Genomic DNA, 23,295 nt, shown 5'->3' on the forward strand with positions numbered 1-23,295 from the left:
TAGTTATTTTATTTATTTATTTATTTAATTTATTTTAATGATTTTTTATATATATATATGATTTTTTATTATATTATGTTAGTCACCATACAGTACATCCCCGGTTTCCGATGTAAAGCTCAATGATTCATTAGTTGCGTATAACACCCAGTGCACCATGCAATATGTGCCCTCCTTACTACCCATCACCGGTCTATCCCATTCCCCCACCCCCCTCCCCTCTGAGGCCCTCAGTCTGTTTCTCATAGTCCATAGTCTCTCATGTTTCGTTCCCCCTTCTGATTACCGCCCCTTTCTTTATCCCTTTCTTCTCCTAGTTCTTATGTTCCATAGATGGGAGAAACCATATGATAGTTGTCTTTCTCTGCTTGACTTATTTCACTTAGCATTATCTCCTCCGGTGCTGTCCATGTTGCAGCAAATGTTGAGAATTCGTTCTTTCTGATAGCTGAGTAATATTCCATTGTATATATGTGCCACAACTTCTCAATCCAGTCATCTGTTGAAGGGCATCTCGGCTCCTTCCACGATTTAGCTATTGTGGACATTGCTGCTATGAACATTGGGGTGCATATGGCCCTTCTCTTCACTACGTCTGTATCTTTGGGGTAAACACCCAGCAGTGCAATGGCTGGATCATAGGGTAGCTCAATTTTTAACTTTTTAAGGGACCTCCACACTGTTTTCCAGAGTGGCTGTACCAACTAGAAATGCAACAGGTTTCTGTACATTGATTTTATATCCTGCAACTTTGCTGAATTCCTGTATCAGTTCTAACAATTTTTTGGTGGAGTCTTTGGGGGTTTCTACATAGAGTATTATGTCGTCTGCAAATAGTGAAAGTTTGACTTCCTTCTTACTGATCTGCGTGCCTTTTCTTTCTTTTTGTTGTCTGATTGCAGAGGCTAGGACTTCCAGTACTATGTTGAACGACAGTGGTGAGAGTAGACATCTCTGTCGTGGTTCTGACCTTAAGTGAAAAGCTCTCCGTTTTTCCCCATCGAGGACGGTATTAGCTGTGGGTCTTCCGTACATGGCCTTTATGATGTTGAGGTATGTTCCCTCTATCCCTACTTTCTTGAGGGTTTTTTTTTTATCAAGAAAGGATGCTGTAGTTTGTCAAATGCTTTTTCTGCATCTACTGAGAGGACCATATTGTTCTTATCCTTTCTTTGATTAATGTGGTGTATCATACCTTGATTGATTTGTGGGTGTTGAACCACCCCACAGCCCAGGAATAAATCCCACTTGATCGTGGTGAGTAATCCTTTTAATGTTCTGTTGGATTCAACTAGCTGGTATCTTGTTGAGAATTTTTGCATCCATGCTCATCAAGGATATTGGTCTGTAATTCTTCCTTTTAATGGGGTTTTTGTCTGGTTTTGGAATCAAGGTAATGCTGGCCTCATAGAATGAGTCTGGGAGTTTTTGTTCCATTTCTATTGTGGGGAACAGTTTCAAAAGAATAGGTATTACTTCTTTAAATGTTTGGTAGAATTCCCCTGGGAACCCATCCAGCCCTGGACTCTTGTTTGTTGGGAGGTTTTTGATTACTGATTCAATTTCTTTGCTGGTTATGGGTCTGTTCAGATTTTCTCTTTCTTCCTGTTTCAGTTTTTTATCCATTTTTGGATAAAATGTTTCCAGGAATTTATCCATTTCTTCCAGATTGCCTAATTTGTTGGTATATAATTGTTCATAATATTCTCTTATAGTTGTATTTCTGCAGTGTTGATTGTGATCTCTTCTCTTTCATTCATGATCTTATGTGGGCCCTTTTTCTTTTCTTTTTTATAAGTTTGGCTAGGGGTTTATCAATCTTGTTAATTCTTTCAAAGAACTGCTCTTGTTGATATGTTCTTTTTTTTTATTTCTATATTATTGAATTCTGCTCTCTTAATTATTTCCCTTCTTCTGCTGGCTTTAGGCTTTATTTGCTGTTCTTTTTCCAGCTCCTTTAAGTGTAAGGTTGTGTATTTGGAGATTTTTCTAGCTTCTTGAGGAAGGCCTGTATTGCTATATACGTCCCTCTTAGGACAGCCTTTGCTGCATCCCAAAGGTTTTGGACTTGTCATATTTTCATTTTCATTTGCTTCCATGTATTTTTTAATGTCTTTAATTTCCTGGTTAATCCATTCATTCTTTAGTAGGACATTCGTTAACCTCCATGTATTTTGTGATCTTTCCAAATTTTTTCTTGTGATTAACTTCAAGTTTCATAGTGTTGTGGTCTGAAAATATGCATGGTATGATCTCAATCTTTTTGTACCAGTTGAGGCCTGATTTGTGACCCAGTATGTGATCTATTCTGTAGAATGTTCCATGTGCATTTGAAAAGAATGTGCATTCTGCTGTGAGTGGGGTAATAAAGTCCCTACTATTATCGTATTATTATCTTTAAAAAACATTTTTTTAAAGATTTTATTTATTTGTCAGAGAGAGAGAGCACAAGCAGGGGGAGCAGCAGGCAGAAAGAGAAGCAGGCTCTGCGCCAAGCAAATAGCCTGATGCAAGACTTGATCCCAGGAACCTGGGATCATGACCTGAGCCAAAGGCAGATGCTTACATGACTGAGCCACCCAGGCATCCCAATTGTTGTATTATTATCAATGAGTTTCTTTAAATTTGTTATTATTGATTTATATATTTCGCTCCGAAGTTGGAGGCATAAATATTTATAATTGTTAGATCTTCTTGTTGGATAGGCCCCTTTATTATGACATAGTTCCCTTCTCCATCTCTTATTACAGTCTCTGTTATAAAATCTAATTTGTCTAATATAAGGATGTCTACTCTAAATTTCTTTTGATGACCATTAGCATGATAGATTGTTCTTTACCAACTCACTTTCAATTTAGAGTGTCTTTGAGTCTAAAATGAGTCTCCTATAAGCAGCATATCAATGGGTCTTGGTTGTTGTTGTTTTTTAATCCATTCTGATACTGTATGTGTTTTGATTGAAGCATTAAGTCCATTTACCTTGACAGTAATTATTGATAGATATGAATTTAGTGCCATTGTATTACCTGTAAAGCCACTGTTCCTATAGATTGTTCCTTTTTAGTCTTTTTTGCTTTTGGTTTCTCTTTCCTGTTCAAAGTAAAGCCCCTTTAATATTTCTTGCAGAGCTGATTTAGTGTTCATGAACTCCTTTAGTTTTTGATTGTCTTGGAAACCCTTTCTCCCTCCTATTCTGAATGACAGCCTTGCTGAATAAAGTATTCTTGGCTGCATATTTTTCCCACTTAGCCTGTTGAATATAACATGCCACTCTTTTCTGGCCTGCCAAGTTTATGTGGGCAGGTCTGCTGCCAGCCTTTTGTGTCTACCCTTGTAGGTTAAGGACTTTTTGTCCCTAGCAGCTTTCAGAATTCTCTTTATCTTTGTATTTCACAAGTTTCACTCTGATATGTCTTGGTGTTAAGCTATTTTTGTTGATCTTGAGGGGAGTTCTCTGTGCCTCTTGGCCTTGAATGCCTGTTTCCTTCCCAGATTAGGGAAGTTCTAAGCTATAATTTGTTCAAATAAATCTTCTGCCCCCTTTCCTGCTCTTTGTCTTCTGGGACTTCTATGATATGGATATTATTGTGCTTTGTGGAATCACTGAATTCCCTAAGTCTATATTTGTGCTCAAATAGTTTTCTTTCCCTCCTCCTTTCAGTTTCATTATTTTCCATAGTTTTGTCTTTTACATCTAGTCAGTTCTGCATCTCAGTTATAGCATTTTTTATTTTGGCCTGACTAGTTTTTAAGTCTTTTTATCTCTGAAGCAAGGGTTTCTCTGGTGTTTTCTATGGTTCTTTCAATCCCAGCAAGTATTCTCATAACTGTTGTTCTAAATTCTTGTTCAGATATATTGCTTATATCTGTTATGAGCAAATCCCTGGCTGTGATTTCTTCTTGATCTTTCTTTTTTTTTAATAATAATATTTTTTATTATGTTAGTCACCATACAGTACGTCCCTAGTTTCTGATGTAAAGTTCCATGATTCATTACTTGTGTATAACTCCCAGTGCACCACACAATACGTGCCCTCCTTAATACCCATCACCAGCCTATCTCTTCTTGATCTTTCTTTTGGGGAGAATTCCTCTATCTTGTCATGTCTAGGTGTCTGTCTTTTGTGTGTTATGAAAGCTTGTTATGTGTCTGCTCCTGGGAGAAATACTATATTAAGAGTAAGAGTATTAAGGGGTTATACACTGTCCAGGGCCTGGCATTCTGGAAGTGTTTCTGGTGTATGCTGTGAGCACTCTGCTGTTGTGTTTTGCTTGTTCTTTCCCACAGGCCAGTCCTCTGCAGAGTTCCTCCTTGCTTGCAGTGGGGAGTGTCTGGACCTTTAATTAGGTATGCTTTAATTTTACGTATGCTTTAATTAGGTATGCTTTGAAAAAAAAAAAAAGCCTGATCCAAGAAAAGAGAAAAGGAAAAGGAACAAAAAAACAAATAAAGAGATAAACAAAAAACTCTAAGCCTGATACCAAAGAAAAAGAAAGAAAGAAGGAGGGGTGCCTGGGTGGCTCAGGGTGCCTGCGTGGCTCAGTCAGTTAAGCACTGGGTTCTTGATTTCGGCTCAAGTCGAGATCTCAGGATCGTGAGCTCAAGCCCAGTGTTGGGCTAGGTGCTGTGCATAGAACCTGCTTAGGATTCTCCCTCTCCCTCTCCCTCTTTCCTCCCTCCCCTTCTCTTAAAAAAAAAAAAAAAAAAAAAAGCCTGATCCAAAAAATGAGAAAAAGAAACAAACCAACTAACAAATGAACAAAAAACTATAAGCCTGATTCCAAAAGGAAAAAATAAATAAATAAATAAAAAGCCTTGTCCTATTTCTACCAGAACTGAAGGGGACGCTTTGGAGCACTCTATGGTCAATAGACTTGGTACATGCAGAGGGCCTGTGTTGGTCCTCTGGGGGAGAGGCCCACTGTGCTGGGTGACGGTCAGACCCACCCTAGTAAAGATGCCCCTGCCAGGCGCAGGGTAGAGGGGTTTTGTGAAAGCAACTCCAGCCTCCCCTGGGGGCTCTGTGTTTCTCTCTGAAGTCTGACTGAGCTGGTGGGAGGGGGCTGGAAGTGGGGGTGGAAGATGGTGTCACCCCGCCCTCTTGTCCCCCAGCGAGTGGAACTTGAGGCCACCACAGTTCAGGAGGCCCTCACAGAAAAGTAACAATCTCCCCTCCTGTGTCCCAGGCTTTTGTCAGATCCCTGCCCTCAACCTGTCTGCCTGGAGCTGCTGGAACTCCCAGCACCACAGTTCTCCTGTGTTTTATCTCTGGCTGGAGGCTGGGATTCAAAACTCCAGATCTTAAAGGACTTGGCAAGGTGCGGAGTGCTCCCCTCCCTCGGAGGAGAGCCTCACAGCACTGTGGCCAGCAGTGTTCTGTCCCAGAAAAGCAGTCCCATGGCTGTACAGGTGCCTGGAATCTATAGTGAAGCACTGCCAAAAGCTGCGACCAGGTTAGCTGCTCTCTGTGCCTGTGTCTGTCCCCTGCTGTTGTTAAACAGCCACTCAATGGTGCCTGGTGGGTCTTTTGTCCTTGGAGAGGCAATATACCCTCTTCCAAACGTACTCCAGGAAGGGGAACGTTCTCTCCCAGTGCAACCCAGGGGATCCCCACACCATGGCATCTTGCTGTCCTGAGGTAACCTGACTCATTGGTCTCTCTCCCACTCACACCCTCTCTCCCTGAAAAGGCTCCCTCCCCACCACAGCACTGTAGCCCTTCTCTCCCCCAATTTATGTCTCCAAACCTTGCATCTGCCATGTTCTCTCCCCCCAATTGTGCAGACTGTTTTCTTATTCCTCAGATCAATCAATCCTAGTTGTTCAAAATGATTTGATGTAGATCTAGCTATGTTCTAGGGATAAGGCAAGCCCAAGGTCCCCCTACCACTCCTCCATCTTAACTCCTCCTCCAAGCAGATTAGATTTAAAAAAATTTAGAAGACCAACAGTAAGTGATATCAATATGAAATTTCAGATTAATGAGGACGAAGAGAAAACATGGTTCCACAGAGAAAAGACATGACATTCTCCTGAATGAGAATGGCCTGATACCTCACAATGGCAAGTGGAAGCTGGAGGACAATGGAGAAATGTCTTTAAAATTCTAAGGGAAAAGGACAAGACTTCCAACCTAGAATTATATATCTATCAGATTATCAATCAAAAGTGAGGGTAAAATCCAAACATTCAGCAATGCAAAATTTATCAACTATGGAAAATTCATCTTCCATGTACCCTATCTGAGGAAACTACTGGAAAACGTACTACACCAAAGCAAGAAAGTAAATCCACAGAGAGGAAGATGTTGGATTCAGAAAACAGGGGGTCCACGCAGGAGAAAGAAAAAGGGAAGTCCTAGAATGATAGTGAAGAGCAGTATCTACATGACTGCACTACAGCAGGTTTAGAAAGCAAACAATCTAAATCAGGGATAGGAAAATAGATGGTTCCGGAAGAAATGTCTCTAACAAGATAATAAAATTGATATTATTTGATATTATATGAAGATTTAAAATTACTGGTAGACAATTTGGGGGTAAATTAATGATAACAACAGAAAAATCTGCAACCTCCCTAAAAGTCAAACAACAAAAAAACAAAAGTAATTATTAATTCCTGAAGGGGAAAAAAAGTTGTCTAAGAAAGTAAATGTAGTCAGTATACTACATGACTGTGCTACAAATATTTATTTAGTCATAATAATGTAAATATTAATTTTTGATCTAACCTCAAATCATAATATCACTATTTGAGAGAATAAGGGAAAAGAAAAGTTCATGGTATGTACATATGTATGTACGTATTAGAAGCTGTAGACTCAATGAGAAAGAGATCTCATGAGAACCCTTGTTCTTTCTGCCATGGGAGGACACAGTGAAAAGATGGCTACCTATAAGCCTGGAAGTGGGCCCTCGCTTGATACCAAATCTACCAATCACTTGATCTTGGGCTTCCCAGCCTCTAGAACTGTGAGAAATAAGTTTCTTTTGCTTGTAAATCACCTGGTCTATGGCATTCTGCTGTAGCACCACAAACACACTAAGACAGAAAATAGTACAAGAAGTGGGGTGCTACTATAACAAATACCTGAAAGTGTGAAAGCAGTTTTAGAACCGGGTAAAGAGGCTGGAAGAATTTTGAGTTGCATGCTAAAAAAGCCTATGCTGCTGTGAAGAGACCTTTAAAGATGATTTTCATGAGGTTCCAGAAAGAAAAGAGGAGACGTGTAAAGTCCTAATCTCCTTAGTAATCCTGAACAGAGTGTGTTGGTAGAAATATGGAAGGTAAAGGCCAGTCTGATGATGTCTCAGGTGGAAATAAGGAACACGTTAGTGGAAATTGTAGGAAAGGTGATCCTTGTTATATACTGGCAAAGTAGTTGGCAAAATTGTGTTCATGCCCTAGCGCTTTGTGGAAGGTAGAACTTTTGAGTGATGAAATTAGCTGCGGAAATATCTAAGTGAAATATTGAAAGAGTATCCTGGTTTCTCTTTACTACTTACAGTGAGATGTGAGAAGAGAGAAATAATTTAGAGATGGGATTGTTAAAAAGGAAGCAGAACTTAAGTATTTGTAACATTCTCAGCCTATCCATATTGAAAACAAGAAGCAGCACTATCTGGGAAAGAATACTAAGGGTTTGATCCTTAGAGACGTAAAGGCTCATCTTCAATTGTAGGAAGATATAAGATTATATTTAGAATGTAAAAATCAAGAAAGAACAGTCATTTCTAAATATGAGGGCATATTAGAAAGGGCAGCTAAAAATTTAAAACTGCTCTTTCTGAGAAGTGGAAATTGGCAATGTGAAGGAATGGGGCAAGGGAATACTGTTTTTTATTTTAAAGTTTGTAGAAGTAGTTGACATTTTAATCTGTATACATGTATTACTTCATTTTAAAAGATGAATAAGTGATGAATAGGAGTTCTTTGGGCAGAGAGATGGAGGGAGGGTGTATCCCAAACAAGGGGAAGGATATAAGCTAAGGCAAAGTTGCTCTCAGGAGTCATTTTAGTCCCTTTGGATACGTAGTCTATTGGATGTTTTCTCCTTCCACAGGGACTGTCGGCTCCTACCAATTACAGAATCCTTTATGAACACCAGGCGGCAAGAAATCCTTAATGTGTAAGTGCAGGAGGTAAAAAATTTGGAACCCTGTGGCATTAAGAAAGATGCACAAATATTTAGTCATAAAAGAGTTTTTAAGTTCTACTTTAATTTTTTTTTAAGATCTTATTTATTTGTTTGACAGAGAGAGAGAGCACAAGCAGGGGGAGCAGGAGAGGAAGAAGCAGGTTCCCCGCTGAGCAGGGAGCCAGATGTGGGGCTTGATCCCAGGACCCCAGGATGTGGGGCTTGGTCCCAGGACCCCAGGATCATGACCTGAGCTGAAGGCAGATGCTTAATCGACTGAGCCACCCAGGCGCCCCTCACTACTTTTAGGATTTAAGAATCCTAAAGGCCTGTATAAACATAATGAGAAAGAATTCTTTCTTCACACTGTAGCTCCCCAATAGTATCCGTGTTACACTGTTTGCTGGTTCTTCTAAAATTAATGTAGGTAGGGATATGGCCCTACTTACCAAGGAACAAAAATGATGAAAACGTGATCATTTAGGATGGGAAGAGTGCTAAAAACAAAATTCTGAGGAAACATTTAAGTCATGAGCAGAGGGGAAGGAGGAATAAGCAAAAGAGAAAGAAACATAAGAGAGAGAAAAACCCAGGAGAAATCAGTGACACACAAGCCAATCAGCAATGTCTAATGTAGCAGAATATCAATATTAGTAACACACAGTTACTTTACAGTTTACAAAGTGTTTTTCATTTATAGCGAAGGCAAAGATTTTCACATTTAACCTTCACAACTAGAACAGGAATCCCAAAAAAGCCATTAAATTTAGCAACCACAGGGAATCTAATGACATTATGAATGGCAAAATCAATAGGATAATAGGAATGGAAAACAGATCAGGTGAGTTGAGAGAGGCTTAAGAGGTAAAGAACAGGGTGCTACCAAAACCATAAGATATCTCAGAATAAACTTAACCAGAGAGATAAAGGATCTATACTTGAGAAACTACAGAACACTGATGAAAGACACTGAAGAAGACACAAAAACATGGAAAAACATTCCATGCTCGTGGATCGGAAGAATAAACACAGTTAAAATGTCTATGCTACCCAGAGCAATCTACACTTTCAACGCCATCCCAATCAAAATACCAATGACATTTTTCAAAGAACTGGAACAAACAGCCCTTAAATTTGTGTGGAACCAGAAAAGACCCCGAATCACCAAGGAGATGTTGAAAAAGAAAAACAAAGCTGGGGGCACCATGCTACCTGATTTCAAGCTATACTACAAAGCTGTGTATCACCAAAACAGCATGGTACTGGCACAAAAACAGACACATAGACCAAAGGAATAGAATAGAGACTCTAGAAATGGACCCTCAACTTTACGGTCAACTGATCTTTGACAAAGCAGGAAAAAACATCTAGTGGAAAAAAGACAGTCTCTTCAATAAACGGTGCTGGGAAAATTGGACAGCTATATACAAAAGAATGAAACTTGACCACTATCTCACACCACACACAAAGATAAACTCCAAATGGATGAAAGACCTTGACGTAAGACTGGAATACATCAAAACCATAGAGGATAGGGTAGCTCAATTTTTAACTTTTTAAGGGAACTCCACACTGTTTTCCAGAGTGGTTGTACCAACTTGCATTCCCAATGATCCAGCCATTGCACTACTGGGTATTTACCCCAAAGATACAGACGTAGTGAAGAGAAGGGCCATATGCACCCCAATGTTCATAGCAGCATTGTCCACAATAGCTAAATCGTGGAAGGAGCCGAGATGCCCTTCAACAGATGACTGGATTAAGAAGATGTGGTCCATATATACAATGGATATTACTCAGCTATCAGAAAGAATGAATTCTCAACATTTGCTGCAACATGGACGGCACTGGAGGAGATAATGCTAAGTGAAATAAGTCAAGCAGAGAAAGACAACTATCATATGATTTCTCTCATCTATGGAACATAAGAACCAGGAAGATCGGTAGGAGAAGAAAGGGATAAAGAAAGGGGGGGTAATCAGAAGGGGGAATGAAGCATGAGAGACTATGGACTCTGAGAAACAAACTGAGGGCTTCAGAGGGGAGGGGGGTGGGGGAATGGGATAGACTGGTGATGGGTGGTGGGGAGGGCACGTATTGCATGGTGCACTGGGTGTTATACACAACTAATGAATCATCAAACTTTACATCAAAAACCAGGGATGTACTGTATGGTGACTAAAATAATATAATAAAAAAACATTAAAAACAAAACAAAACAAAGCAAAACAAAAAAACCATAGAGGAGAACATAGGCTGTAACCTCTTCGACATTGGCCACAGCAACTTCTTTCATGACACATCTCCAAAGGCAAGGGGAACAAAAGAAAAAAATGAACTTTTGGGACTTCATCAAGATAAAAATTTCTGCACAGCAAAGGAAACAGTCATCAAAACAAAGAGGCAACCCACAGAATAGGAGAAGATATTTGCAAATGAAACTACAGATAAAAGGCTGGTATCCAAGATCTATAAAGAACTTCTCAAATTCAATACATGAGAAACAAATAAGCAAATAAAAAAAGGGGCAGAAGATATAAACAGAAGATATGAACAGACACTTTTCCAATGAAGACATACAAATGGCTAACAGACACTTGAAAAAATGTTCAAAATCATTAGCCATCAGGGAAAGTCAAATCAAAACCACATTGAGATACCACCTTATGCCAGTTAGAATGGCAAAAATTGATAAGGCAAGAAACAAAAAATGTTGGAGAGGATGTGGAGAAAGGGGAACCCTCTTATACTGTTGGTGGGAATGCAAGTTGGTACAGCCACTATGGAAAACAGTGTGGAGGTCCCCCAAAAAGTTAAAAATAGAGCTACCCTATGACCCAGCAATTGCACTACTGGGTATTTACCCCAAAGATACAGATGTAGTGAAGAGAAGGGCCACATGCACCCCAATGTTCATAGCAGCACTGTCCACAATAGCTAAACTCTGGAAGGAGCAGAGATGCCCTTCCACAGATGAGTGGATAAAGAAGATGTGGTCCATATATACAATGGAATATTACTCAGCCATCAGAAAGAACGATTACCCAACATTTGCAGCAATATGGACAGGACTGGAGGAGATTATGCTAAGTGAAATAAGTCAAGCAGAGAAAGACAATTATCATATGGTTTCACTCATTTGTGGAACGTAAGGAATAGCAGGGAGATCAGTAGGAGAAGGAAGGGAAGAATGAAGGGAGGGGTAAACAGAAGGGGGAATGAACCACGAGAGACTATGGACTCTGGGAAACAAACTGAGGGTTTCAGAGGGGAGGGGGGTGGGGGATTGGGCTAGGCCAGTGATGGGTATTAAGGAGGGCACGTATTACATGGAGCACTGGGTGTTATATGGGAACAATGAATCATGAAACACTACATCAAAAACTATGATGACTAACAAAACAAAACAAAACAAAAAAGAACAGGGTGCTAACTCAAGTCATCAAAGAGTTCCTATTTCCTAGGCATTTTGATATTAAAAAGGGGATCCCTAGAAAGTGAGTACACATACACATACCTTCACTGGAAAGTTAAAAATGAATTTTCTGTCCTATTAAGTCCTTATGAACTTGTTTCAAAAACGTTCAGAGACTATCACATCTCTAAGAAAGGGCCAAAGCAAAAAAATTCTGCAGTTGCTTGCATATAATAGCATACATGGGACTGTGTTATCAGTATCCAAAAGCATATTTTCCAGCAACTTAAAAAAATGTGTCAAAAACTCTAACCAAAAGTTAGCTACTAGGGAAATTTTTTAAAAATCACATAATTATTATATAGTAAACACAACAGTAAAATAATAGCTACAATTTATTTCTTTTTATGGGCCAGGCATTATGTTCAACATTTTATACACATTATCTCATTCAGTCTTCCAACTCTGAGGGTCAGCAGGTCTTGGGTTGGCTACAGTAGGCAGAAAACAGGGAACCAAGTATGACTCTTAGATTTTCTTCTTGAGCCACTAGATACATCTTGGTGCTGATACTGAGATGAGGACAAAAAGGGGAAAATCAGACTCTGGCAGGAAAATTAAGAGTTCACTGATGGTCTTATTAAATTTGAGATGTTTCCTAGAAGTGGTGGGTAGGTGGACACTGAGCCTAGAGCTTAGGAGAAAGGTCAGGGCTAGAGATATAAATCTGTGACTTACCTATATCTAGACGGTATTTAAAACCATGGCACTTACGGGCACCTGGGTGGCTCAGTCGGTGGGGTGTCTGACTTTTGGTTTGGCTCATGTCATGATCTCATGGGTTGTGGGATCAAGCCCCTCACTGGACTCTGTGCTCAGTGAGAAGTCTGCTTGAAGATTCTCTCCCTCTGCCCCTCCCCCACTCTCTCTCTCTCTCTCAAATAAATAAATCTTAAAAAAAACCCAACACCCATGGGAGTGAAGACGGCCACTTAGGTAGAGAATGTAGAAGAGCAGTGGGTACCACAGAGTACTCAATACTCAAAGGGGTTGAAGAAAGGTAGAAGAGCCTACACAACAGACTGAGCGAAAGCAGCCAGGAATATAGGAGAAAAACAGGAAGATGGGGTTATAGGAGCCAAGGGAAAAAGTTTCAAGAAGGGCACAATTTTATTGAAAATTGCTAAGAGGTCCAATAAGATAACAACAGAGAAGTAACCATTGTATTTAACGCTACTGAAGTCACTGGTGACTTTGACAAGACAAAGTGGCAGAAATGAGCAATGGAAGCTCAATTATAGTGGGCTCAAGACAGAATGGAGGTGAGCGAAGGGGAAAGGGTGACTACAGACAAGGTTTTCAAGAAATACTGCTTTGACTTCTGCACAGCTAAGGAAACAATCAACAAAACTAAAAGGCAACCTACAGAATGGGAGAAGATATTTGCAAATGACGTATCTGATAAAGAATTAGTACCCAAAATATACAAAGAACTTCTAAAACTCTACACCCAAAACCTGAATAATTCAGTTAAAAGATGGACAGAAGACATGAATATTTTTCAAAGCAGACATACAGAGGGTCAACAGACACATGAAAAGATGTTCCACATTACTCATCATCAGGGAAATGCAAATCAAAACTATAATGAGATATCACTTCACACCTGTCAGAATGGCTTAAATCAAAAACACAAAAAACAAGAGACATTGGTGAGGATGCAGAGAAAGGAGAACCCTCTTACACTGTTGGTGGGAAAGAAAACTGGTGTAGTTACTGTGGAAAACAGAATGGAGGTTCCTCAAAAAGTTAAAAAATAGAACTACCCTACAATCCAGCAACTGCACTATTAGGTATTTACCCAAAGAATACAAGAATACTAATTCAATGGGATACATGCACCCTGCTGTTTACAGCAGCATTATCAACAATAGCCAAACTATGGAGCGAGCCCAAATGTCCACTGACTGATGAATGGACAAAGAAGATATATTGTGGTATATATACCCAACAGAATATTACTCAGACACAAAAAAGAATGAAATCTTGCCATCTGCAATGACATGGATGAAGCCAGAGAGTATAATACTTAGTGAAATAAGTCAAGAAAGACAAATACTATATGAGTTCACTCAGATGTTGAAATTAAGAAACAAAACAAACAAGTAAGGGGAGAGAAAGAGAGAGGCAAACCAAGTAACATACTCTTAACTACAGAGAACAAACTTATGGTTATCAGAATGGAGGTGAGTAGGGAGAAGGGTTAAATAGGTGATGGGGATTAAGGGGTGCACTTGTTGTGATGACTGCCAGGAGCTATATGGGAGTGCTGAATCACTATACTGAAAATCTGAAACTAATATTACTCTGTATGTTAACCAACTGGAATTTAAATAAAAACCTAAAAAAAAAAAAAAGAAATATTGCTTTGAAGGGAAAAACAGAACTGCAGTAACAATTGGAGGGGGATGGGAACATCAAGGCATTTTTTTGAGATTGAAGCTATTAGAGCATTTTTGTATGCTGATGGGATTGGTCCAGTAGAGAGGGAGAAACTAGTAATGCAGAGAAAGGAGATAATTGCAGAAGCAAAATTCTTGAGAAAAGGAGATGGCATAGAACCCAGAGCAAATATGTAAGAATTGCCCTTTTACAGGAGCAGAGATACTTCATAGATTTTCACAGAATATAAAGCAAAGCATATGTGTACAGATACAGGGAGATGAGAAAACTTCATGTCTGACTGCTTCTATTTTCTCTGGTTCAGGATCTGAAATTAGTGAGTCCATTCCTCTAAATTCCTACAAATCCTGCCTAGGCCCTCCCAAGTGAGCAGGCCTTGTGAACAGTAAGGAACCCTCAGAGAAGTAAGGAGAAGCATGCATGCACCATACTCTAGTGTCTGACCCAATAAAGCTTCTCTTAGTGTAGTGGTTCTCAGACTGTACTCTCTGGAACAGCAGTAAACAGCATCTTTAGAAGTTAGAAATGCAAATTATCAGGTCCTACTCCAACCAACCGAATTAGAAACTCTGGGGACAGGGCCCAGCAACCTGTTTAAATAAGTACTCTTGGTGATTTTGAGAAGTTTGAGGACCACGGTCTTTGCAGAATGCTGAAGGCTTCTGGGAAGACTGAAATAGCAATTTCTTAGATACAAGAATGTCAGAAGCAAGAGCTTTTCATAATGAACCTAAGTATATGATAAATGCTTTAAAAGCATTGGGAGGCAGCTATGTTAACTTCTTCTCACCTACCTTTGCCTCAAAGGCCAAGTCCAAGGTCATAGCACAATCCCATGAGTATGACAGCAATTACTCCATGAGATTCAGGCCTCAGATGAAACTGACCCACTGAAGAAGGCTGATTTTAAATTTAAAAACATGCACTTTGGAGAAAAAAAGTACATAACAAGATAGAAATGAGGGAGATGTCGCAGAGGGATGCTTGATTTGGAGTCAAACAGATTGCAGTTCCATAAGTAGAACCACCATGTGTGATCTTGAATAAAACACTTAACTTTTCTGAGCTCAGTTTTCTCACCTAAAAATATGAAGGTACCAAAATCTTACCTTGGAAAAGAGTCCACGACTGCAATCCCTTCTGAGTAAAGAATCTGGAAGTAGTACCCAAGTTGCCATGTGTTGTATCATGTGACCCTGGTCACAACAGGTTGGACCAGTAGCTTTAGACCAATAGTGCAACATTCCTATACTTCAGAAAGTGTGACTATGTCACGGCAGAGACAGTTTTCTATAACTTTATTCCGTATCCAGAAGTAACCAGAGCTGTCTCTGTTTCTTTGCAGTAAACACACAATTATCTTATAGGGTTGTTATGAGAATTAACTGAAAAAATGTGAGTATAATCTATAACACAGAGACTGGCACATAACACTCAAAAATGTAGCTATTCGTTAGTAACAAGAGCTCCAAAGTCATTAGTGCCACAGGTGAGATGAAAAAGCCTCAGCACCCAAAACAAAACCCCAAAGTAAATGAGTATAGTTGCAGAGTCATGAAGCCTCACTCTGCAATGCTTTTAGCTCTGAGCCTATGAAATATGTGCTCCAGTGGCTTCAGTCCAGAAGAACTCACTGAACTCCTATCCTGCAGCTTTCTCTTGTATTACTTTGTATGAGTGGAAATTTTGTTGTCGCTTTCTGGCATGGAGGACGTATGGAGGAGCTATATTAGGACTTTTAGAATATGTTACACAGAACTTTTCCAATGTAACTGAAAGTGGGGTCATGGTTGGATTCAGGGTATGGAAGATTCTGAAAACATGGAGAGGAGTTGAGTATTAGCACTTCAAAACTGGTCTTGGAGCAGTGGAATAATACAGAGAAATGATGACCAAAGAAGATGGCTTTGATGAAGGGAATCTAGAACAGAGAGGCCATTCAGGAGGCCACAGGTCTAATTTAATCTAAAAGTTCCCAACGCCCTCAACCAGACCAGTGGTGATGGGAAATAAAAAAGTGTGAATGTCATTTTGAAGGTCAAGGCATCAAAAGCAGTTGGTGACTGAATGTTGGGAATGAAAGAAAAATGAGTGCTTGACAGTCAGTTTGGTAGAGAGAGGAATGGTGGTGCTACTGCCAGAGTTAGGGGAACCTTTTCTGGTTGAAGGCCGGAATTCACTTTTGGATTTCTCAAGCTTGAGGTGATCGGGACTTTTCAGTGGAAATGCTTATAAGGCAGCGCTGATATGGGACTGGGACTCAGATAAGTGGGAAGAAGACAAGGCTGAGATTAACAGAGAGGTAAGCTCGGAAGCCAAGACATTAAAAAAAAAAGTTCTCAGGGGGGGTATAGAGGAAGAATAATAGAAGTCCAAGGCCCAAGTCTTGAAAACTGTCCTATGTCTACAAGGTGTGTCTAGTAGTGATATAACAGAGCAAACCAGGGAAAGCAAGAAAAGTAAGGTTGATAAATATCTGGAGATCCAGTCTAGTGCCAGGCAACAGAAGCCAAGGGAAGATATTTTTCCTCAGCAAAGGCTGATGTGGTAACATCTGGAAAAGAATAATGATGTCAATAGCAAAGCACAATGCTGTGGAAGCAACACAAATGAGTTCAGAATACTCTGGGTGGCCTGTGTAGAGCCTATATCTTCCACAGCTAGGCTAAAGTCCATTTAGCAAGACCCATGTAATGACTGATGGCAAGTGTTCACTAACACTGTTGGAGGGGGCAAACTGGTAGACAGACAGAGCACTTCTCTGAGATATGGGGACTTACCTAACTCATCCCAGAGTTGCCTGCACTTATCTGTCATGCTTGTTCCTTGCTGCCTCCAGAGTGTGAGTCGTGGGTCAGCCATAAACTGCTCAGTTATCAGCGTCAGCATCCTGGCTCCATTGGAATCCCTCATCCGCAGCATCTCTCGAACCTGACACATAAGGAGGGGCCAGGGGTTGGTGACTGCACATCATAAAAAAGTAGGAGGAGAAGGAAGGGGAGGAGAAGATGAAGTATCTAAGCATAACACACCCAACGAGCCAAAAAGAAGGCTTCTTGTTCTATAAGCAAATTCTCTGCACATATCAAGAAAGCCTGCTGTACACAATGAGATACCACTTCACGTCCACTAGGATGGCTAGAATCAAAAAGTCAGATAACAACAAGTGCTGGTGAGGATATAGAGAAATCAGACCCCTGACAAACTGTTGGTAGGAATGCAAAATGATGCAGCCACTTTAGAAATCAGTACAGCAGCTCCTCAAATGATTATATGTAGAATTATATGACCTATCAATTCTAATCCTAGAGAGAAATGAAAACACAGGTCCACACAGAAACTTGTATGAGAATGTTTATAAAAGCATTATTTATAATAGCCAAAAGGTGGAAATAATCCAAATATCCACTAACAGAGAATGGATAAACAAAGGTGATATATCCATACAATGGAATATTATGCAACCATAAAAAGGAATTAAGTATGGATACATGTCACAACATGGATGATCCTTGAAAATATTATGTTAAGTGAAAGAAGCCAGTCACAAAAGACTATATACTATATTATTCCACTCCTAGGAAAGCCCAGAATAGGGAACTCTATAGAGACAGAAAGTATATTAGTGGTTGCTTAGGGCTAGGGGAGGAGGCGTGAGGGATAGGGGAAGTGACATGTATAGAGTATGGGGTTTCTTTTCAGGGTGATGAAAATGTTCTAAAGTTGACTATGGTGACAGGTGCTACATATCTGTGTATATATTAAAAAACAATGAATTGCACACTTTAAGTGGGTGAATTATTGGTCACTAAAGACATTAAGAAAAAAAGAAAGAAAGAAAACCTGCTGTGAGAGCCCAGAGTCCCAAAATACTACATCTCTTCAAGGCCTCATCTGGAAGCCTTGGGTTCAAAGCAGAGGGATGGTGGCTTCCTTACTAAAACTCCCAGCAATGCTAACTTATTTAGAGTGGAGCAAAAGGAAGAGGACTACCAGGGTAAGGTAGTAGGGGTCCCTGGATGTCACCTGCTCTGGATCAGGTCTGCTCTGATCAGCCCTCCCATTAGTTTTCAAGTTTTCAGTACAGATAGGTGAGGTGAGCTAGCTACAGTGCCTGAAGCCAGAAGTGTGGTGAGCCCAGTTTACTTAAAGAAAAAAAAAATACCTTTCATATCTTACCTTGGCAAACATTGAATTGAGTTGCTTTCCAGAGCCATAGTAACCACCCTGGGAGAGAAAGAGCTTCACTTGTTCTTTCACCTGTTCTTCATCCAAATGCCAACAGTTCTCATCATCAATGCTGGCCCCAGCTGTGGGGTCAGGGGCACCTGTGATGAACGGGAATGGTGAAATGAATCCCCTGAATTCATACGCTACACATTTGGCAGGAGGGGGTACTTTGTGAGTATATTAAAAAAATGGATGGCTTATTCTGCCTTATTCTGGGCTTTGTCAACTCTGTGGTCCTACGTAAACGTAAGAGGGCTAATGCTAGTTTCATACTCACTTATGTCTCAGTCTTATCCCCTTCCAAGGTCTACAAATACCATTCTAGGGGGAAAAAATATCAGAAGGAAATGCACAAACATGAAAATAGTGATGTATTTTTTTACCTAGGAGGGTGACATTTATTTTTTCCCCTTCTTTTTGCCTTCCTATAAAGTTCAAATAAACCTTAAAGTACAGGTTAAAAAATTCTGTTTTTGAAGTTCATTCTGCAATTGTAGCTTCTCAGCAGAGTCAACAGTTCTAAATCTCTAGAAACTTGCCCCTTAAAGCAAAAGCAGAGTTGCATACAAGGTGAAAATTTTTATAAATTTATACTAAAAATATCTTTCATATCTGGACTCACCACACCAGCTTCAAATGGTTTTGGTTATTTACACATCCCTCTCCCTTCATGCCCTATTAGCCGGCTGCTCACAGCTGAATCACCCACAGCACTGTGCACCTAGGGAATATTTATGGAATGAAAACGGAATCTTCCCTCACTGTCTCAAAGACAGAGTCCTCTGTTAAGTTTTTAGAAACCTGCCTCCAAGTGATAAAAGGCTATAAATCAAACACTCTACAGGTGTGGTCATGCAACAGATTAGAAATTCATGTCATGTTTAATCAGTCAGTCTACTTTTTCTCTTGTCTTCCTGTATCAAAGTCCTGTTTAAATGAAATCCAGGTCTACCCAGAAAAGCTGCTCTTTTGCTAAGCTTTTTCAGTGTCTCTTATTGTGCATGAAATCAGAAGGGTTCACACATTCAGTTATTCTACAAGTACTAATTAATACATATGACTGTCCAGTCTCTGGTTATCTACTAAATGCTACTTTCTTTGAATGTATTATTCTAGACACAGTTCTGATTATATCACTTCCCCACTCAGAAGTCTTCAGTGATGTAACATTTTTATTAAATTGAGTCCAAATGCCTTAGCTTGGCATTCCAGGCTCTCCATGCTCAGGCCTTATCTTTCGTTTCTAGCCTTGTCTACCCTATATCTATGCTATGTTTCAGCTAGAAACTTAGTGTTCTCAGAAATCAACCACATTTCCTTATGACTTTACTTCTGCTTTTTCCTTTATTTCTCTCCCTCTCCTACAACCTGTTCTTCGGCCAAACAAATGATACATCTTATTGTCAGTATTGCCTCAGCTCTAGAGTCAGGGCTGCAATGAGCAATGGAAACCATAAAATAAGTATACAGAAAGGCCAACACTGGCATGCTGCATGTACTGTTTAGTTCACTTGGCAGGAGTGGCTCTTTTACCCCCTCACTAAATTAGCCATATAACTCATTGCCACCTGTAAAAAGTATGTCCATTTCATGCTCAAATACATATAAAAGGAGTAACACCCTTAGCACTTTATTATTACTTTTCTTAAAGATCTGTTGCATTTTGTTCTACATCAGAATTGTGCATTTCTCATATATTCCCAAAATTGAAGTTTTTAAAGAGTAAGTGTTCAGTTTTGTACCTCACAGTGTCTGGCTCATTACAGCACTGAGTTAATATTTATAGAATAAACAAACACGCCATCCAGATTTAAGCTCCAGGTGGGCAAATAATATATCCTATACTTCTTATGTATCCCTAAAGTGGCAAAGCAGAACAAATATACTCCTTATCCTTAAATATTTGTTAATAAGAGCCATATCTTCAGTGCTTCCTACATGCCAGAGTCTAAGCACTTTTTATACATATCCTCACTAGAACATACTCTCCTTGAGGGCATAACTGGTTTTGTTTGTTGGTATATTTGCAACATGTAGAACAGTTCTTGGCACACAGTAGGTGCTCAGTGATTATTTGATAAGTAAATTCCAATGAACTCTCATAAACTCTATAAGGTAGTATTATTATTCTAATTTTATTTATTTTTTATTTTATTATGTTATGTTGGTCACCATACAGTACATTAGTTTTCGATGTAGTGTTCCATGACTTATTGTTTGCGTAACACCCAGTGCTCCATGCAGTATGCGCCCTCCTTAATACCCATCACCATGAAAAAACTAAAGCTTATACAGGTAAGTAATGTAACAGATGGAAAGTACATGAGTCAGTATCTCTATGCTGGTCTCTCTTCAAAGTCTGTTTTTCACTACAACACTAACTTCAGCCTCCAGCCTCATAGGCCCGAGCATGGAGAGCCACAAGCTGGTTTCAGGCCCCTGAACATAAAGCTGGATGGTGTATATGAAGATAGTCAAATCCTGCTTGGCCTATTCCACTATATAGAATACAGGATTAGTCAGAATAAGGCATTCTCCCCTTAGTGAGGATGATAGAGTTCTTACCAGTACAGTGATTCTCAAATGTTAATATACAGAATAATCACCTAGCGGTTTGTGTTAAAAACGCAGATTATAGAGTCTCACCTCTAATGATTCTAGTTTTTAGTAGCTCTATAAAGACAGAACTGAGATAAAATGGGATATACAGGTATAAACCAAGGACTGGGCCTTTGAGTACCTTGTTGCCAAGGATGGGGAGGAGGGAAGAGCAGAAATTGTGCTCCAAATACAAGCAAAGATGGTTTGAATACCAATTCTGACTCTTGGGTGGTTCAATTAGGATACGAAAAAGGAGGAACAAGACCCAATCTCCTAGGGGAGATGGCCTTAATTAACTGGCTGTAAGTGTGGAGTGATAGATAACCCCCTATAAAAGTTCAAAGGGGTATGGAGAAAACTGGAAAATCTTTTGGGCCCAGGTGGTGGTAGTGGCAGCAGCTCTGGAAGAAATAAGCACCGTTTATAAATACGCAGTGTACAGACTAAAGAAAACTGCTGGGAGAGCGCTCAGATAAGGCAAAGCCTTGAGAGTTACTAACAGTGAAATTTCAACTAGAACTTCAGAAGGGTTTGTTTATTTGATAGGAAAAAAAGAAGATAAACTATGTAATTGTTTGCTGATCTATAGTGAACCCAGGAGATGAGAAAGACAGCTGCCAAAATGAATGGCTGCAGCAAAAAGGGAGTGAGTCAATATTTGAGGCATCCAGGTAACACTACCATAAGGAGCTGGTGTGACGGTTGAAGAAATTAAAGTCATCTGGGAGAGCATGAATTGGCAAGAGGCCCCAAGGAGGATTTTCTAAGACATTTTCATTTATTCAACCAATATTAACTGAGAGCCTACTATGTGTCAGGACCTGTGCCAAATACTGGATGTATGGTGGTAAATAAAGCAGATATAGGTCTTATCCTTGGGGAGCTGAAAATGATGAGTGGAAAATGATGAAATATACTTTGGAGGTAAAATTAACAGGTCCTGCAATGAAATGCATATGGATTATAAGTGAAAAGTATTAGGGATGACTATAAGATTTCTATCATGATCCGTGGCTAAATGGTGGTGCTATTTATTGAGCAAGTTTGGGGAGGAAGGTAAATTCACATTTGGATATGTTGATATGGGGATGTCTCTGTGATATGGAATAGTCAGTTGGATACAGGAGAGGTAATCTGTGAGTCATAGTACACAGAGGACGTTTCAAGTCAAGGATGTAGCTGAGATTGCTTATAGTGATCATGTAGAATAAGAGGAGAAGAAAACTTAAGATAAATCTGTAAGAAATGTCAAGAGTAAAGGTCAGATAGTGGAGGAGAGCAGAGCATGTAGGAATGAATGAACAAGAACATGGATAATTTTAATTAGATAAACTAGGTCTGTAGTTCACAACCAGCCTCTCCAGCTGTCCCTTACTAACTCCCAGGCAAAATATTTTTAAAAAATCCTTTGGTTAAAAAAAAAAAAGAAGATAAAAATGTTTCTATATATGTTCATATTAGTCTTTTCATAAAAAGAGGTGAGCATGAAACTAATTACCCTCAGTAGTGGTAAAGTGGACCCAGTCAGTTTTAATGTTATAGTGTGAAATTTTCCATAGGATTGTAAAAGAAATGGTAGCAAATGAAGATAAAATAGAAAGGATGTCTTGTATAAATAATTATGAAACAAACTATCATGTGGATTGAGGCTCCAAGTTAGCATTGAGGCTGTAACAGTGAGACCTGTCCTGAGGGAACTATTAAGACTATGGAACCAATTTTTCTTTCATTGTTAAACATCCTTTTTTAAATTATAAAAATAATACATGCTTATTATATAAAATACACTAAAGCATAAAGAAAATAAAATGCAGCTATAGTGTTACCAGCCATAGATTACTATTGTTAATATTACGGTGTATTTCCTTCCAGTCTTTGTGTACACATGTACGTATATGCACATACACACACTGCTTTTAAAATTAATATTTTTAAACTGAAATATAAATTATGAAGAGTGCACAAATATTACGTGTACAGCTTGATGAATTATCACATAGTAATTACAACAGTGTAACTATCACCAAAGTCAAGAAATAGAATACTACCAGCATCCCAAAAGCCCTTTCACAAACACTATCTCCTTTCCTCTTCCCCAAATTAACCACTATCCTAACTTCTAACACCGGGGACTTGTGTTTGAACTTTACATAAGTAGAATCATACAAGAGTTATTCTTTTGTGTCTGGCTTTATTCACTCAATATCATGTTTGTAAGATTCACCCATATCTTGGGGTTTAGCAATAGTACTTAATTTATTTTCATGGATGTATAGTGTTCTATTATATGACTGTACCAATTTATTTAGTCATTCTACTGTTGATGGACATTTGGATTGTTTCTATTTAAGCTGGTGCAAATTATGCTACTCATTTCCATTGAATAGACATCTAAAAGAATTTCTGGGTCACAGGGTATGCATATGCTCAACTTTAGTTAGACGATGC

General features: G+C 39.3%; 1 protein-coding gene across 1 annotated transcript in view; it reads right to left on the minus strand.

The window, feature by feature from the left end:
- ZSWIM5 (zinc finger SWIM-type containing 5) overlaps nucleotides 1–23,295 on the minus strand; it is a 198,221-nt gene that overhangs the window by 43,552 nt on the left and 131,374 nt on the right. The window contains exons 3-4 of the mRNA XM_045799696.2: nucleotides 18,196–18,344; nucleotides 16,797–16,947 (exon numbers count right to left, since the gene is read on the minus strand). Of these exons, the coding sequence (XP_045655652.2) occupies nucleotides 16,797–16,947; nucleotides 18,196–18,344 (300 nt within the window). The remainder of the gene's footprint in view (nucleotides 1–16,796; nucleotides 16,948–18,195; nucleotides 18,345–23,295) is intronic.

Source organism: Ursus americanus, chromosome 12 (assembly GCF_024610735.1).
Source record: "Ursus americanus isolate L20-20 chromosome 12, mUrsAme1.1.p, whole genome shotgun sequence".
Classification (NCBI taxonomy): Eukaryota; Metazoa; Chordata; class Mammalia; order Carnivora; family Ursidae; genus Ursus; species Ursus americanus.